Consider the following 18,884-nt stretch of genomic DNA (forward strand, 5'->3'; position numbering starts at 1 on the left):
CGCGGGAAAGGTGGGTCTGGGGTCGCGGCCTTGGCTGCGACGAAAGTGTGGTGCCGGAGGTGGCTGGAGCTGTAGGGGAGGTGGTGGTCTTTAGTTAATTAATTGGATTTTATTTAATTGTATATATTTTTTAAAATTGTTTTTTTTTGTTTTTTTTGACCAATTACGTCCTGACAAGTGTCAAATAACTTGTTATAATAAGTTGAATGACCGGTTGGGACCATTGGAAGCAAATTGATGTTAAAATTCGGATTATTTAAAAATAATCGAAAGTTAGGATTATTTTGAGCAAATGAGGCAAAGTTGGGATTATTTTTTTCACCTTTTCCTTAGAGTAAATCGTATTCTTTTCCTCAAAAATGTTATAAAAAAGGGTTTTAATGTATGCATCGGGTGTTGTGTGGTACAACAACAAAGGTAAGCCTTAATTTCGAAATGATTTGGGATTATAGTGTTGTGTTGTGTGGTGTGACTATAAAAAATTACTTTTATTGTTTTTATAGAAGTTATTCCTATTCTCATCAAAGTTACTCTATAAATTTGCCCTTAACTCACTAGATGTTAACTTTGAATCATATAAAGGCTGCCCAATAAGCTCCAGAAGAAAAAAGAAAAAACAAAGGACTCATTCCCTATCATTTATTTTGATGATCCCGAAGTGTCTGATTCGCCTTTTCCTAATAATCCCAACTAGTGTATAAGTTATTTTAATCAACATGTTACATCCGACTTTCCTGTTGTCATGTGTCAATGCCTAATTGGTTAAGAATAAACTATATCTAATTTTATATTTTATAAAAAGTACCCTAACTCCTCCTTAACCACTATCAACCACCTTTCTCTCCACCACCACCACCACTGGCCGGAACATGTGACCACCCTTTCCATCACCACCACCCTTTATCACCAATTTATTCCACCAAACAACCGATTTTTTAAACTCTTTATCAATTTCTTCTACTACATCTCCATTTGAATTTTATGCTGCCAAGCACTTTCAAATTAATATTTTTTTTTAATTAAATCTACTTATACGTGTTTAAGGTCAGACTGTTGCATTGACATGTGTGTTTGTTAAATTTAACTATGTCAATTATTCTTGGATAAAGAGAGTAAAGCAAATGACTGGGACAATTAGGACCACACGTACGAAGAAACTTCTTTCAATAGTGCTTTCCTTGCAGTTGAATAGGGGTCATCAGAACATAAATTACATGAATAATTGAATTTTGAATTTTCCTTAAAAATTAAAATCATTGACCAAATTCTATTCAAACATTTCCTACATTATATATATGAGTACCACCAAGAAGAAAGTTCCAAAACTCACTATCATAAAACATAGAATTGAGAGTAACTAAGGGTAGCAAAGAAAAATGGTTAAAAAACCAGTGATTGATGAAAATGGTTTGAAGAAAGGTGCATGGAGTCCTGAAGAAGATAATAAATTAAGGTCTTATATTCAAAGATATGGCCATTGGAACTGGAGAGAAATTCCCAAATTTGCAGGTAATTAACAATTTAATACATATCTTTTTTCTTAAACTAAATTTTTAGTTCATTAAACCATGCAAGGGTTTCTTTAAATTATAAAAATGACACTTAGTCACAGAATTTTGGTTAAATTAACATTAAAAGAATTATCTCATGTATGATGCAGACAATGTATGATCTCATGTTTTAGGCATCACTCCTTAACGGTTTAACTAATTAGCTAATCACTTGGCATGCATCCGTATAAATGATACAAAGTTAGCAAAAATAGGAACCCCATAGCTTTAGTAAACTAATAAATTGTACAAAGCTTGAAATGCATACCATTTCGTTCAGGTTCTCATTCGAAGATGTCATTATGAGGATGATGTTAGAATTCAAGACCAACCTACTAATTTAAGAAAGTACCCAAATGGGAAAGATAAAAGTAGAAATTTGGTCCATAAATTTGAAAAGCAACTAAAATTCACAAGTATTATGGATAAGGTATATAATTTTACTGTTGTTTAATAGCATACTAAGTCACATTCGAACGTGTTGATCTGTTTTTTATTTTTTTATTTTATTTTTTTTATAATACGAGTACTTATTTATTAATTAATTTATTTACTTATTTATTGTTATTATTATCATTATTATTATTATTATTGAAGGGATTTTATGTGTTAGTGAAATTATAAAAAATACGATTTGGGTATTCATAATCTTTTGAAAGGAAATTATAACTTTGGTATAATTAACTTATCGAGTACTCCGTATTAATTAAATGGTTGACAGTGAGCTTTTAACCTTACTCTAATCAGTCTAATGTTATTTCACATCCTGGAATGCCATCTTAGACCTCAATTCATTTGGTATGTCATATGACATCGATGTTTTCATTGTTTGGACGGAAGCATATATATATTTAGACGACATTTAGTAAATACTTTATATAATATGCCATCACTAGCAGACTTAGGAAATGTCACTTTGTATAATATGTCATCACTCTCAGCTTAAATATGTCAACAATCTAAATAACTTAAAGGAAAATTTGTTGAAAACCATCTTATAAAAACCAAATTTTGTTGAAAACCATTTTATAAATTTTTTTTTTTGTCAAAACACGCCTGTTTTAAAATTTTTTTTGTTGAATCCCACCACTTTTCGAATTTCGACTGTTGATTGACATTTTCTGCGTTGATTAGCATATGCACCTCACGTGACTTAACCCCACTTTTCTATTATTTTCCCCCCTTCACCTTTTTCCTTCATTCATTCCCCCTTTGTCACCTAAATTTCCATGCAATTTTATAAAAGGCTATAAAAACTAAATTATGATGAAGAGGAGTGACGAAGTGGGAATGAATGAAGGGAAAGGGGGGAAAATAAAAGAAAAGTAGAGTTAAGTGGGTCACATGAGGTGCACATGTTAGTCAACGCCGGAAATGTAAGTAATTAGTCGGAACCCGGGGAAATGGTGGGACTTAACAAAAAAAAAATTTAAAACAGGTGTGCCTTGACAAAAAAAATTGTAAGATGATTTTCAACAAAATTTGGTTTTTATAAGATAGTTTTCAACAAATTTTCCTAACTTCTAAGATTTTCTTACAAAAAATTTAAATTAAAAACTACAAAGATCTAATTATTTGCAAACTTATATCTAAAATAGCAAAATACTAAAAGCAAACAGGCCTAGCTTATATACTAAGGTGATTCACGTTTGCTATAAAAGATAATCACTTTATAAGGTTAACTAATATACAATTTATTGTAACATTTAAACCGGTGCGTGCATGCCTACGATCATGATACGACGCCTTATTTTGTGTTGTGCATAATAGGTCTAGCAAGATGTGGGAAGAGCTGCAGATTGAGGTGGATAAATTATCTTAGGCCTAATGTAAAGCATGGTGATTTTAGTAAAAAGGAGGAAGACCTTATCATCAATCTCCACAAGCAACTAGGTAACAGGTATATGTACAAGCTAGATGTAATATTACCTCCGTTACATATTAGTTATAACTTTGGGGTATTATTTATGAGACTTAAAATATTTCAAAGTTGCAACTAATATGTAACGGAGGTGGTATTAAAAATGCTTAAAGTTACTCTAACCGTGGAAAGTAAAATTTTGTATTAAGTTTTCTTACGTTAGCCTTTCGATTTAATTCCTAAGAAAGAGATTCATAACTATTTTCATTATAAACGATTGCCAAATTAAGGATTATCGATCCAAATTAAGGATTATTATTATTATGTAGTTACGTGTAATAATAATAACATATTAAACCCCTAATTGATTTATTGTTTGAAGTATACGTTTTGTAAATAAGAAAAATATCCGAACTTTAAAATAAACAACAAGTTTCAAATTTTATTTTAAAATTATCAAAAGTTGACATAATATAACAAATAGAAGTTACTCTGCACCTATTTCTTTTTTGATAAAGTTGCTCTCCATAAAATAGTAAAAGTCAAATTCTAATGTACAAAGTAATGATTTTTGAATTATTTTGAAATATATATTAATTAAAAATAATTTATTTATTTCTTGATAAATAATTTAATTTAATTTTTTTTATATTTAAATTTGTTAATAATTAAAACTATATTTCATAAATTAATTTTTTTAAAAATTGAAAGTTAGTACAATTAATTTTCAATAATTTAAAATGAATTCCTAAAATAAGAAAATGAATTTAAATAATTTTAGCTTTTAAAAATAATTCGAAAATCATTACATCATAGTCGTCCAATTATAAAAATTATACTAGTCAGTTTTCAATGACTACTGTAAAATTTTCATAAAGTAATCATTGAGAATCCAATTTTCCATTTTATCAAAAAAAAAATGATAAAATACTTTCCATTTTTGTTTTACTCTTAATCCAAATACTGTAATATATACTTGTATGGATCATTTATTCAAGTTGTATTCATTTTATAATAAAGCATAAGCTCTAATTTGTCATTTATTAAATGTGATTTTTTATATTTACGTAGGAATTTGTTCTATTTTGCGTTTAATTCATTACACATATGTTTTTAAATTCATAGTCAAAGAGATTGTTAGTTGCCAACTTGCCACTATAGTCTATCGTAAGCTGCTGACCATCTATATAATATACGTACTGAAAAGAAGAATTGATCTACATAACCAATCAAATAATAGAGAACTTTACGAGACATCAATGTTTACGCTTTAAAATAAAAGATACGGAGTAATATATAAAGTGTTACGTACGGAGTACAAAGGTATTTCTGTAAGAGAGTTAGATAAGTACTGTAATTTTTATCTCCAACGCTTTTATGGGAATCACAAGCAAGTAGTATAGACATTTGCTTACCTCAAACATCAAACAATTACTTATCACATTATGAAGTCAAATATTTTCATCATTAGACATAATAATAAACAAATATATATATTCAAAAAATAAATAAATAAATAAAACAAAACAAAACAAAACTGGGGACAAAACCCTTGTTGTTAGTGTAAATACATAAAAAAAAACAAATCTTATTATGCAAAATGTTAAAATGATCTTTATTTATACTTTCACAATAAAATTTTATGTTTCTTTATTCTTAATTTCTTTTTAGTTTACATGTTTTGACTTATGTACACTATTCATAGACTTCACTTTGTCAATATTTTGTGATTTATTAGTAACAAAAAATATAATCATGTGCGGTTTTATTTTGTTTTTTGTTTTTTCCGGAAAAATTTGAGATAATAATCCCAAAACTTTTACTGATTTTATTCCAATAATTCCAACTTTAAATTATTCTGGAATAATCCGAACTTTGGGGGTTCCTCTTTTTTTTCAATCCCAAATACCGATTACTAGTTGAATGGGTTGAGTTTTTTTTTTTTTTCGTTTGTTAAAGTGACAAGTGTCGCAAATTTATTGGTTAAGAAAAAAAAAAAAACCCCACCCAGCCAAAGCCCCAACCACCCAGCCTATTCCGACAACCCGCCCAACTCAGCCACCTCCCTCGTTGGACCTCCGGCCCTCCCCTATCACTAGAGTTGCCGCTCCGGCCACTACTCTCTAAACCACCATCCCCCTCCCCAAAACCCCAACCCTGACCACCAATAAAATCCCTTCCAACTCCGGCCACCAGCAAAACCCCAAAAACCACACCACCAACTGCTAATTCCCGTCCCTTCTTATCTCCCTTTCCCGTTTTTCTGCTGCGATTCCCCAACCTCCCTCCTTATCTCCCCTTCCTGTTTTCTAGTGGCCACTCCTTCCCTTGAAACCTCTTCCTCCACTCGAAAACCCCTTAAAACTACCTTCCTCACTCTTGAAAACCACTAAAAACCCCTCCCCCACCATTGAAAACCCTAGCCGCTAGGGTTTCGGGGTGGTGGGAGGAGTAATTTAATTTGGGATCTTTGGTTTGGGATTGAAGAAAAAGAGGAACCCCCAAATTTCGGATTATTCCCGAATAATCTAAAATTGAGATTATTGGAACAAAACCGATGAAAGTTAGGATTATTATTTCTAATTTTCCTTTTTTCATTTTTAATATAGTTGCATTGACAAACATGACTAAAGAAACATGTCTAATAAAAAGTAACAACGAAATTAATTTTACCGTCATATTATTACATATTTGAGATCAATCTTGTGTAACTATACGTGTATTTTGATTATTAAATTGTACCAAAATAAGAAATAAGAGGAATTATTTTGTAACAGTTACCAAACTAATACGTCTAGAGGTGTCAATCATGACTTGACCTGATAATAACCCACCCAAAGTTATTGAGAAAACCCGGGCCAGGCCTATATTGAACCTAAACTCAACCCAATTTGACCCATTTAATTATCATATTTATAATGATATAAAATTTTATTCTATTTAAAATACTATAGTTGTTTAGTATAACCCGAAATGTAACCTAATCCATTGGCCCGAATTGACAGGTCTAAACTCAAAATATACTAGATACTTTGTACCTCGTATTACAGATGTAGAAATTAATGGACGGTGTATATATCTTCAAACGACAGTAACATCTTGATTATGCATGTAATTTGCAGGTGGTCCAAGATAGCAGCCAGTTTACCAGGTAGAACAGACAACGAGATCAAGAATTATTGGCACACCCAACTCAAAAAACGTGTTTGTGACCAACATATTTCGACAACTGACAAGAAACGAAAGCGAAACTTCACCAGAAAATCTTTAACACAAAAACTTCAAATAATTCACAACAATAATAAGAACAATAATTATGACAGTAATTTAGACCTTGATTTTACCCAAACTAATCTACAAATCCTAGAAAGTTGTCCATTATCACCACAACTCTCGGGAAATAATTCACAAAACTTGAGTTCTAACTCGGAAACTTGTGTTGATACGTCTTGTAACACTAGTACTGACCATAATTGTAACGACTTGGCTAGTACCGCGGATAAAACATTATGCCTAAGCTCTTTGGACTCGATGGGATCGGTGTTACTCGACGAATCTTTCTGGACCGAGCCATTTGCCTTGGAGACTTCGGAGCAATATTATTGCAATCTTGATTTGATGAGTGTATTAGATGAAGGAATGTTGTTATCTCCAGTTACGTCTTATTGGGAAAATATGGACTTTCTCTAATCTTTTCCTTCAGATGTTGATGCCATTATCCAATGAGGATTTGATGATGCTCACTTTGATTTGCACGTGTGTTTTTATCCTAATTTGTAAGAAAAATTTTCACGTTTAAAAGATTGGAAATAATTTGTTTCCCATTTCAATTGTGTTATGCGTGATTCATTGTACGTAGAATGAAGTTTTTATCTAGGGAGTCGTAATAATTGCAGTAAAGTAAAATAAGACATCTACTTTGAATTTTCTTTTGGTAATAAGGATAATGGATAGATAAATTTAACAATATATAGTAAAAATCAATAATAACTATATACTAAAAGACATACCAGCAATGACACGTGTCATCTTTTGATGTGTCCTTATTTTATTTTATTGAAAAAAAATTATGTTTAAAAACAAATTTTTACATATATATAATTATTACTTATGGAGTATAATAGAAGATTTGATATATCCTTCTAAAACAAAAACATATTAACAATTATAAACTTAAGCAATAAAATAAAAAAATAGTAAAAAAATTCTTAACATTTTGACATATTGAGTTTTTTTTTTTTTTTTTTTTTTTTTTTTTTTTTTTTTTTTTACAAGAAATATTATGTTCTACGTTTATTACAAAAAGATCATATATTTTTTTTATTAGACATATTATGTAATGGAAGCTACAAATTTCAACAATGAAATGCGAATATCAAATGATACTTTTATTATTTACTTGAATAATTTGTGATTAAAATTTTAATCAATTAATAGTCTATGATTAACTATGGACACTTCAATAATACTTGCGAAGAACGACACATGTCGATTATTTTTTGTGTGATTTTTTCCTACAATTTTTTTTTTCTTCAACATTTGATTGATATGAATATAACATATGAAAGTCGAATATTTAATAAAATGTTACTCCATAATTTGAAATAGTTATTGAAAATTACTGTGCATGGCACGGGATCTAACCTAGTCAATTTTAATTTTGAACACCTAATTTTAAGAATTCTAATTATGTTGTGAAATAAAGGGGAAATATGAGAGTTTGAGAGAGAATTAATCTGTGTGTGTTTATTCCATAGAGTAGGAGATATATATATACAAATACAATGCTAGGGTTTGCTTTAAGAATGATAAACCCTAGATCTAGAATGTTCCGGAACAAGAGTATATAAACATCCACAAATATTTCATAACACTCCCCCTTGGATGTCTATTATCAAAGATTGTGCCTCATTAAAATCTTACTAGGAAAAACCCTGTGGGATAAAAACCTAATGAAGGATAAAGAGTACAACATTCTTCGTATGTAACCACGCTCAGGATGCTGCCTCATTACCTTACCAGGAAAACCTAATGTGGGACAAAACCATGGTTAAGGGAAAAAGAGTGCAGCGCGTATTTTCTCCCCCTAATGAATACATAACTTAAGATCATCTAGTGCTGCAATAATGAATCCAATATGGCTAGGTGTCTTCTCATATGTAGTAGAATATCATTCCTTAGCTTGCTCTTCAACCCTCCTAATTTGAATTTGCATCTTCAAGCCTTCACGTGAACATATGAAGTGCCTTCATTTTACCATGTATGGATTTATCTCTATATCATTCCAGACCTCTATTTGAATAAAAGTTACTTTAATAGTTAAACTTATACGGTTACGCCTTCTTCTGGAGGTCGTGATTATTAGAAATTGATGATCATTATTTGATCAAACATTCCTTAATGGCAACACATGATATTATTAATGTTGCTTTTCAATCTCGTATGAATTAATATAACACATGTAATTATGTACATTGATCATGGTTCTTCTAGACCATAATAAAACAGTTTCACGCATAATTATTCCGTTGATAATCTTTAGAATATTCATAATTGACATGATAGTTCTCTTGCAAATACAAATAGTAATTCTCACTAACTTTCATATGCTCAATCTTCAGGTTGAGATGTCAATGATGTAGTCACATAGACTAAAATTTTTATAATAATTACAATATTCAAAATATAAAATTTGTAGGGCTATAAATACGTTGCATATAAGTTTTTCGAGAACTTTTCTTACATTATTCATAAATAATATTAGATCAACGTCGTATATAATTTCATCATAATTATAAGCCCATTTGAATATAAATATGTCTTTCTGATATTCCATCAAAGTTGTAAATATGTCTTACTATATATATAATGAACATTTACATATACCACAAATATTATATAGAAACTAATGCATGCAATTTGAGATATAGAAAACATGATAACATATTAAACAAAAATTACAATGAGTAATGCATCTAACAACTTCCGACATATGCCATGAATAATCCATTAACCTATGACTCACACATGTATATGAACATACATAAGACTCAAAATAATGCAAGATGTTGTACAGTGTGGATTTAAATATCCATATTTCTTTAGACTTCTGGTCCAGAATAAACTTTTGATCATTATCATTATGTCGACATCAAAATGGACATATTTATGATCCCTTGTTCACAAGTCCATTCCTTCTGCATATGCGTATTATTTATTTATCGGTTCCATCATATACCGGTATCATTATATAATTCCTCAAGATACAATTTTAATTTGCATGCTATTTTGACAATGATATCTGAATACATTCTCAATGGTACCATCATAACTTTTCTTACATCATAGGCCATCTATTGTAATAATTCAGATATCTATACCACTTTTAGGGTATTTCATACACTATTGTATATATATATTATCACACTATTAAAAGTGTTAACTGCACTATCTTGCCATATATCATATCTTTATTTTAGAACCGATCATACGACCTACACTTCAGGTGTAGTGAATCAAATATAATTGGCAAGATTTTATCCCAATTTATACACATAGTATGACCAAAATGTATCTTCAACGCTATATAACATGAGTCATAACTGAATACAAATCAAATCATAGATGTGCAACATATCTTGATACAAAAGTTGGCAGGTAACTTTACAAAGTATCAGTAGAGGGATCACCTACCTAATTATAATATTATAATTTTGCCAACTTACTTTAATTCTTCTCCCCCTAAGTTGGAAAAATGTCTTAAATATTGGGGCAATTCTTCACCAACTTAGAATATAATTTCATGTGCAACAAATTTCATTTCGCAGGATAATCATATTCAGCACATTTCTATCTATTCTGGAGAATAATGAAATTTTGTTCTCTTCTAGAGATCAATATTAATAGGGAGTCTTAAATTGTGCAGTTGTCTATTTTCTTATCCTATCTCTTATGTGCTGACATAAAATAGCCCCAATTAAGTGATTAACCACTTGCATGTAAATTGTAAAGCCAATATATGGAGATCTTCTAATTCTCCAAATACTTTAATAATGAGCATCTAGTTACCCAAAATCTCTACACACACAACTTGTTTTAGTGAGTTTCTGGCCACTTAGCTTATTACTAGTTCACATGCAAAATTGTTCAAAACTAGCAAATAATCTCTCGATCAATTTTTTCAAAACAAACTATTAAATCACAATCTAAACATAGCTCAATCTCAACGTTATGTCTTTCCATACAATTCATTTCGTATATATCTAACATGAGAGAGCGTCATCACATTATTTCTTTCATATCAAGTGAAAGTTCAAGTTTCTATGTCGGGTAATTATTAAACCTAGATGACCTAATTTTAATTATCACATCCAATCACTTCTCTAAATTTGAATTCTGGTCAGTTTTTCAACACTAGTGATCACTTTATATTATAGTTACTTTATTCATGGTCATGAATATGATGTGATATTAGAACACCAACATGTGTTTCTTTATACAATTGACAAGACAACCGACTAATATTTTATCTAATATTAACTCATACTCTTCTGGAGTGCTTTGACTATAATCTCGATACATGCTAAGCTTGTTGGGCATTTTGTACTCTTCTGGAGTCTTTTATATAATAATATATGAAACATATAAATTTCACTAAAAGTAATGTCTTCTAGAAATATAACATGATTTATCACTTTCACAACTTTGTCATTGTCAATAGTGACTTCTTTCCTTTTCGAAGATATTTAATTATCTTTAGAACCTATTGATCTATTACCCTTCAGGCGTGCTATAGGTTTATCAGCAATTGATGTTGTCCTTATGGAACATCAATTTCAATTGGAGCATTTACAACTAGTATATGATCTATGACATTTATTTATATTCATTTTCAGGATGGTATCATTTCTAAATATTTAATTAAGATGTGGCCACTTCTATTAAATAAATCATTGATATTTAAGTTAATGTATGTACCAAACTGACCATCAAGATATTTTATTATTTATGTGCAAGGATTACATAATTTAATGGAATACATACAATCTCCCCCTAATCCTTGCATATGGGGGCATAAAATGAACCCAACAACCTTTAAAGCTCTTCCACATTTTGAGGTACAAATTCTTTTTAGCAGTGCATGTATCAAGCATAAGAAAATTATTCTTATAAATTCTTACTCGTAACTCATGCCCAATTAAATTAATATCTTATAAGTATGGGCATAATAAATATAATTTCCAAGTAATAAGTTGCTCACAATGTCATGCTTAATTTCTTGAACTCATAACATACACTATATATTTATTGCTCAAATATATTATTATAAACTTTTCCATGAATTATATATAATCAAGAAACACATAATGAAATCATACTTGTTATACTCATTCATTTTTAGGAATGAGCTAGAAGGCTAGTTAGCTATGAAACATCAATTCTTACTCAGATTTAAGTATCAACAATATCATATCCATCCAAAATCTTTGTATAGTTCTCCCATGACATTATTGGTGTACATAGGAACACATTAATTTTATGAACAAAAGATATATAATCTAGTCAACATACTTTCGAAATTATTAGGCATTTCTAGGTCATACTCATGTTTTCGTAAAGGAGCTTCTAGTCCATAGACTTTAGTGCTCCATTAAACATATACTCATAGTATTGGCTGCTATCTCATACTACGTATGAAAATATGAGAGTTTAAAATAAATTTTCAATGCAGAATCGTATCAAGTACAGTTTGTTTAAAATAAATATTAAAACCATTTTGATGGTTGACTGGGTTGTTATTAGGGTCATTCTTGACGGTTTATGGGCCCTAGGTAAAACAAAAGACAAAGATCCCTATATATAAAGTGTTTTTTTTTAAAGAGTGTTTGTGATACTTGTAAGCTGTACCATATTCTATATTTTTAAATTTAAAATACTCTATTGTTATAGAATTTTGTTAGTACTTAACAATTTTAAGAAGAAACTTGACACTAAAACTCTTTTAATAAATGCTTTTTGTAATGCTAAATTTTCTATACCTAAAAGGTTAAGCAGTTCTCTTGAAAATTTGTTAGAAAGACTTTATGTAACAATGTTATTATATACTCCTTCAAAAACAAAAAAGTATCTCATTTCCTTAAAAAAAATAAGTACATTAAAAATACCTTTGATTATATATATAATCCCCCTATTTCTAAATAATTGACACAGTTAAACTTGACACTCATGGCAATGCACTATTTTTTTTTATTGTTTTTTTTTTAGGAAATGGCAATTCACTATTTTGATATTAGATTTATATGATTATATATTAGCAACAAATTATAAAGAAATTTATGTTATTAAAACTTTATAGTAATACCTAATTAACAATATATATCCATCTGTTCAAAAAAAAAAAAAAAAAAAAAACAATATATATCTATCATGAATTATTTTTTATTTTTGATATGTTGTCAAAAAACTATGGTCAAAGTTAGTAAATGAATTGTGAAAAAAGCATGTGAATTATTCATCAAATTGGTAAAAAAAAAAAAAATAAAAAAAAAAAAAATAAAAAACAAAACAAAAAAACCCAACTCTAGCGCACATGAAAATTTGATTAAAAAATAATAATTATTATTATTCCGTTGAAATTTTGGTATAAGAAAATTAACCCCATGCAATAATTTGTAAATAGAATAAACTCAGTTGATATTTCAACTAAAAATAATAATTTTTTTGGACAAACTCTTCAAAATGCCAAGTTTAATTTGATTTTTGAGATTTATTTTTTCTATTTAAATTTTCTAATCAATATTTCATCCCCTTTTATTTTGCTAGATCTTGAATTACCAAATTTTATTTATAACCCTTTTTTTGTTAGGTCCTGTTCACTTCATCTTAAAATACTATTTACTAAAAATAACTTCAGTTCAATAAAAATAATTACGTTTAAACTTTTTTTCTTCAAATTTTTCCTAAAAAGGGATTGAAATGATGAGGACGAATCAGTTTTTTCAAGCCTTAGCTTGTTGTGTCTCTTAATCTAAACTTGGGTGCTTGTTATGTGAAAGAGAAAAACTTTGTTAAGGTGGACCAATTGTATTCATCGGTGTTGTTTTTTTAGAGCTAAACAAACCCGACTTAGCTTTCATATAGCACAAGCAATTAAAAATGATTCTAATTAATGACAAAGAATTTCATCAAAAACTCAAGGAGTTGACCTCTATATTGGGTTGGTCTTAATTAGAATTTTGTTGATGAGGCACATGCGATAACAACAGAGGATGAGATGTTTAAAGATTATGTTAAATTTTGGAAGGAGGAAGAAAAAAGAAAGTTAGGGAAGAAAGGGCAAAGAAAGAAAGGAGATAGTTGTGTTCGTAGATGTATTAGTGTAAAAGATGTACGACACCGAAGTATGGAAAATAATGTTGTTGGCAAATCTTTGGATTTGGAGTTGAGGGTAAGGTTGACCATATTGATCAAGATGAAAGGCCTAATGTTATTGATAGCAATTCTATTCTAAAGTCAACATTATGATCAAGTTATCGATTTTGAACTAAAGACAAATTACTTTTTATTTGCATCTCACCCCGACAAGGTTATGGGGCGGTTTCCAAGGGATGAACAATACATTAATAAGCTACATATTGTTGTTATTCAGGGAAGAATTTTATTAGCATCCAAGTGCTTGATCCTCCAAAGAAGATGGATTGTGTTGAAACTCAAGAATTTTTCACACCAATGGAGATTAGCCACCCTCCTATTGAAGAGTATGTTTGGTGTGAAACAGCCCCAATTTTGACGCAAGAAGATCCGACCATAGACAAAATAGTCACTCAAGCGTCATCATGTGATAGTATGTACGTCGATGCCCTATCAAACTACACCAGTCCTTCCTCCGTTGAAGTCTACTAGGAACCCCAACACCTGCTCCTCTCAGAGACTCAGACTTTGATGATATTTTCCCATAGGCGGATCCAGGGGGGCTTACCCGGGCCTCCCCCCCCCCCCCCCCAATGCTCAGATTTTGATTTTATATAAATAAAAAAGCTTGTACAAATGTTTGAGTTTTATAGTAGGCTCATTTTTTTTTTATTATTATTATTTTTTTTTTTTATTTATTTTATTTTATTTTATTTTTTTTATTTTTACGGTTAGGAGAAGGACCTAGACCGAACCTCAACCCTCGCGGTTATTTTGGTTCGGTATCTTTAGGTTAGACACTTTGAGAGTGAGGGAGAAAGGTAAGGGATCCTCACCCTCAAAGTGTTTCTAGTAGGGATTAAACCCCCATCCTCAAGGTTGAAAGGTCCAATCTTTCCCACTAAACCAAGCTTAGCTTTTAGAGTAGGCTTAGTTGGTTAGTGACTTGTTGTATAGATTTGGAAGGCCAAGGGTTCAATTCTCCTTGTTTGCACATTTCTTTAGTTATTTTTTTCGTGTGAGCTTCTTATACTCATATTCCTCTTTATAACTTCAGTCCGGTCTATAAAAAATTTCTAGATCCGCCCTTGATTTGCCTCCTCCTATCATTCTTGAGATAGAAGCAAGAAAAACAGATTATCAATTAAGTAAAACTCCCTTTTTGTTTTGCATGATGAGTGGGTCTAAAAGAAGAGCGCCTAACTCCTCCGAAAACATTTGGTTTCCCTATAGAAAGAAGTTGTGTGGTCTTACCCCTAAATCCCTAATGTTCCAATGTGTAATCTAGTTTATGATTAATATAATGTTTTACCTAGTGTAAAAATAAAGGGTTGTAATTTGAAGTGGGAGAAGTAAATTCTAAAAAACTCACAAAACAAATTAAATTACGTATTCACAAGATGTTTTTGGAATTTCTTTTTAGTTTTTGGGTCAATTGTCGCCAAAGATTTTTTTTTTTAACCAAATTGTCGCTTGAGGTTAACTCTTTTTTTTTTTTTCCAAATTGTCGATGGAGTTATTATTTTACCAAATTATCGCTGGAGGTCATTTATTTGTACCAATTCAATCTTGTCAATTAGCTAAACGGAAGGAATATATACCATTAATCGTTTAACTTACAATATAGCTTTAGCAAATCAAAATTTGAATGAGGTCTTAGGCATTGTTATATACGAAGTATTACATATTTTAAAAGCCATACTTCCTTCATTTTATAGATGACACATTTTATTAAGCCATGTTTGCCAATTCATAACTTTAAATTATATATACTCAATTATGTACAATAAAAATACATTTAAAAAAAATTGATAAATGGAAAATTAGAATTGAAAGGAATCAAACAAGACCCAATTAATGATTTTTTTTTTCTTAAGGATAATTCACAAAATTAATTCAAACTAACTTATGTGAATGGTGGCAAAAGTCAAAACGTGTCAACAAAAATGGAATAGAAGAAGTAAATAACAGTGTAAATTATTTGTCATGTAAGCATGCACTCCAAATTAAATTTTAGAAAATGAGTTCTTTTATTTTTTTTCTCTCTTCTCTCTCCCCTCTCTCTCGATTTTAGTTTTCTTGGCCGTTTAGGCCTGAAATAGTCTAATTTCTTCGGAAATTAGATTATTTCCGACCCTTTTTCTTTAAATCAATTCAGTTTTTTTTTCTTTGGTTTACGTTTTTGTTTTTTTTATTATTAGTTTTGTTCTCTCTAATCCATATGTGATAGTACATCTATCCCAATGTTCTGAGTTTTTTCCCAATTCTCTGGATTTTGATTCTTATCCATGGACGAGAATTTTATTTTTAGGGTTCTTATAATAATTCGGAAGGTGATTTGGATTCCTATGGGTCTAGGGTTTGTCATCAACTTTTCAATCAAAATATCAGTGCAGATTGCGAAAGTCTCTACTGGGAAAGATGCAAACACATCGAAAATCATTGCTCGCATCAAGCTTAAAGCGGTGAGGTATGAGATATGCCAAATATGCAAATTAGTTATGATTTTGATTGTAAAAGTTGTGATGTTTTATCTAAATCTGTGTTTTATAGATCTTTATTATTGTAGATGTTGTATGACTATTATTTAATGATATTATTACTTCTCTTTCAAAAAAAAATTATTTTTAAAATAAATGGAAGCCTAAATGTAGATGTAGTGTATTGAACTCGTGACCTAGAGCTCATTGCAATACTTTGTCAAGTAAAAGCATTAATAATGGGGGTTTCTTAGGTAGTTCTTAAGGAGAGAGAAAATATAAGAGCTAACTCTTAGGTAAGAAATGCGGGTTTTAGTTTGGACTGTTGTAATAAGTGTTTTTGAAATATGAGTATAAGACACAATTTTTGTAAATAAGAGCTATTTATGCCTGCATAAATGGACATAAACTAGTACAACTATTGCCACATTTTGCATATTTTTTTTTTATAAATTAAAAAAAAAAATTAAAAAGTTGTACAAAACCTCTGCAAAAGTAATCGAGTAAACTACACAATCACTCCCTAAACTTAGCACAAAGTTGCAGATCACTCACTAAACTTTCAAAAGTTGCAAATCACTCACTATGGATAGTTTTGACCTACTACATCAGGTAAAATGTAAGAACTCCCTAAACTTTCTAACTGCTCCCTAAACTTTCATCCTTAATTGCAGGAACTCCCTAAACTTTATTTAGAAATCTGTTTTTTTTTTTTTTTTTTTTTTTTTTTTTTTTTTTTTTTTTGGTTCCAAAAAACTAGCCATTACAAAATATTGTTTGATCAAAAACAAAAGGCAGCAGCTGTATATATACTCCATTGCATCCATTTCTGCACATATAATCTGCAACAAAAATCATTGAAAAAAAAGGTGACAAAATATTTCTGATCAATATAATAGAGAATTAAATCGGAAATATGTCAAGGAGCAGTTCTGGATTGAGTTCAGGGGGAAGGAGGTGTCACTGTGGTTTGTTAGTGTCAAAGAGTAGGGCTTGGACTAAAGATAATCCTAGGAGAAGGTTTTATGCATGCCCTGACTATGCTGAAACTGAAAGCAGGGGCTGCAAGTTTTTTAGATGGGTTGATGCTGAAGATCCCACCATATGGCAGACTAAAGTGATTTTGGGCTTTGATGGAGGACAAGCAAGAATTGAAAAGTGAGCTTATGAGTCTTAGCAGGACCTGAAGTGAGCTAACAAGAACTTAAGGAAGGTTGAAGGTGAATATTTGATGCTTAGGATTAAAAGGGCAGCAGGGTTTAATGTGGGTTTCAATTGTGAGCTTTGGAAGGTTATTTTGGTTTTTTTTGCTGTTTTAATTTGGTTTATATTTAAATGATAATGTAAGGTAGAGATAGAGATGGTACCTAAGTTGTTAGTCCATGTTGTTGTTCCTAGTGCTTGTGATGCCTCCTTTCCCTTGCCATGTCCTGTTTTATGGAATTGGAAATTATTGAAATGAAAGTTATTCTTTTTTTTTTATTTGTATTTTTGCAATTGTTAACGGTTAATTGCCAAATGGTAACTAAAAATACCTGCAATGTCTGGCTTGATATTGTGCTTTGAGTTTGGGAAGGCTGGCTTGACAATGGGTACTTATCTTGGCAGACAGAGTACATTGTCTATTCACCACCCCCATTGTCCCTATAGTAAGCTCTTTGAATAGGTTGCACATCAGTATATTAGTGACATTAAATATGTAGTTTAGGATTATATGGCATTACAATTGCTTCAAACAAAGTAACTTATTGTTGCAGTTCTTTGATAGCCATTAGGGTAGGTATATAATCCCACCCCTCTCATGTGCATGGGAATAGGATTGTGTCCTACACCATGGCCCTGCATCTGTGGCTGCTGCATGTTATCAGGTTGCTGGGGTGTGTTAGACTGAGAGCTATTTTGGCTAGGACCTTCAGATACATTCTTGCAACCTTTTTTTATTATACCCTTGCATCCCACAAAGGCTGCAGTGCATGGCAACACCTTTCTTCCTTAGTTTCCCAATAGCTATGACCTCTCCCTGCTGCAATCTTCTCTTCACCTTAGGTCTATGTTAAACTTTTTTTCAGTTTGGGAGGGATAACAACATCATCGGACCTTGGCCACTCTTGTGGACCATTCAGAGGTTCAAGTAAATAATCATAAGCTTTCAAATAGGTAGTCTTTGTGAATTAATCACTTACATACTGCTCAGGTTCATCCACCTTGTTCTAGATTGCAACAATAGCATGCTTGCAAGGTATACCACTAACTTGCCAAGTCCTGCAACTGCAAGTTCTGTCTTGCAGGTTAACCACAAATTTTTGTTGGGTTGCCCCTATCCTAACTCCATAAGAAAACCCACCATCCCAAAAGGCATTCCAACCCCTTGCCCAAATTTTATTCTTTTTCAACTGTTGTTGAATCCTTGGGCATAGCAGCACATCTTTTTTGCCAATGTCATCCCTTTTTTTATGTAACCTTTCCATCAAACTTTCTCTAATGTCTTCCAGTATAGTTATAATTGGCTTATGCCTTGAGTTAAGTATGTAGGCATTAAAGACCTTACTCATTGTTGTCCACAGATTCACAACAGGACATACT

At 30.8% G+C, this 18,884-nt stretch overlaps 1 protein-coding gene across 1 annotated transcript; it reads left to right on the top strand.

The window, feature by feature from the left end:
• Positions 1-1,342: 1,342 nt before the first annotated feature.
• Positions 1,343-7,101, top strand: LOC145588668 (transcription factor MYB1-like). The gene is made up of 3 exons (XM_081645282.1): positions 1,343-1,509; positions 3,321-3,450; positions 6,534-7,101. Exons 1-3 carry the CDS (start codon positions 1,377-1,379, stop codon positions 7,099-7,101), a joined length of 831 nt encoding a protein of 276 aa, XP_081501408.1. The 5' UTR covers positions 1,343-1,376.
• The last annotated feature ends 11,783 nt before the right edge of the window (positions 7,102-18,884 follow it).

The sequence above is a fragment of the Chenopodium album genome, chromosome 17 (assembly GCF_948465745.1).
Source record: "Chenopodium album chromosome 17, dcCheAlbu1.1, whole genome shotgun sequence".
Classification (NCBI taxonomy): domain Eukaryota; kingdom Viridiplantae; phylum Streptophyta; class Magnoliopsida; order Caryophyllales; family Amaranthaceae; genus Chenopodium; species Chenopodium album.

What these genes read in the sequence shown, in the direction of transcription:
- LOC145588668 (XM_081645282.1), top strand. Translation starts at nt 1,377, where the DNA reads ATGGTTAAAAAACCAGTGATTGATGAAAATGGTTTGAAGAAAGGTGCA. An exon ending in AGAAATTCCCAAATTTGCAG is followed by an intron (nt 1,510 to 3,320) that starts GTAATTAACAAT and finishes TGTGCATAATAG; the next exon opens with GTCTAGCAAGATGTGGGAAG. An exon ending in CACAAGCAACTAGGTAACAG is followed by an intron (nt 3,451 to 6,533) that starts GTATATGTACAA and finishes TGTAATTTGCAG; the next exon opens with GTGGTCCAAGATAGCAGCCA.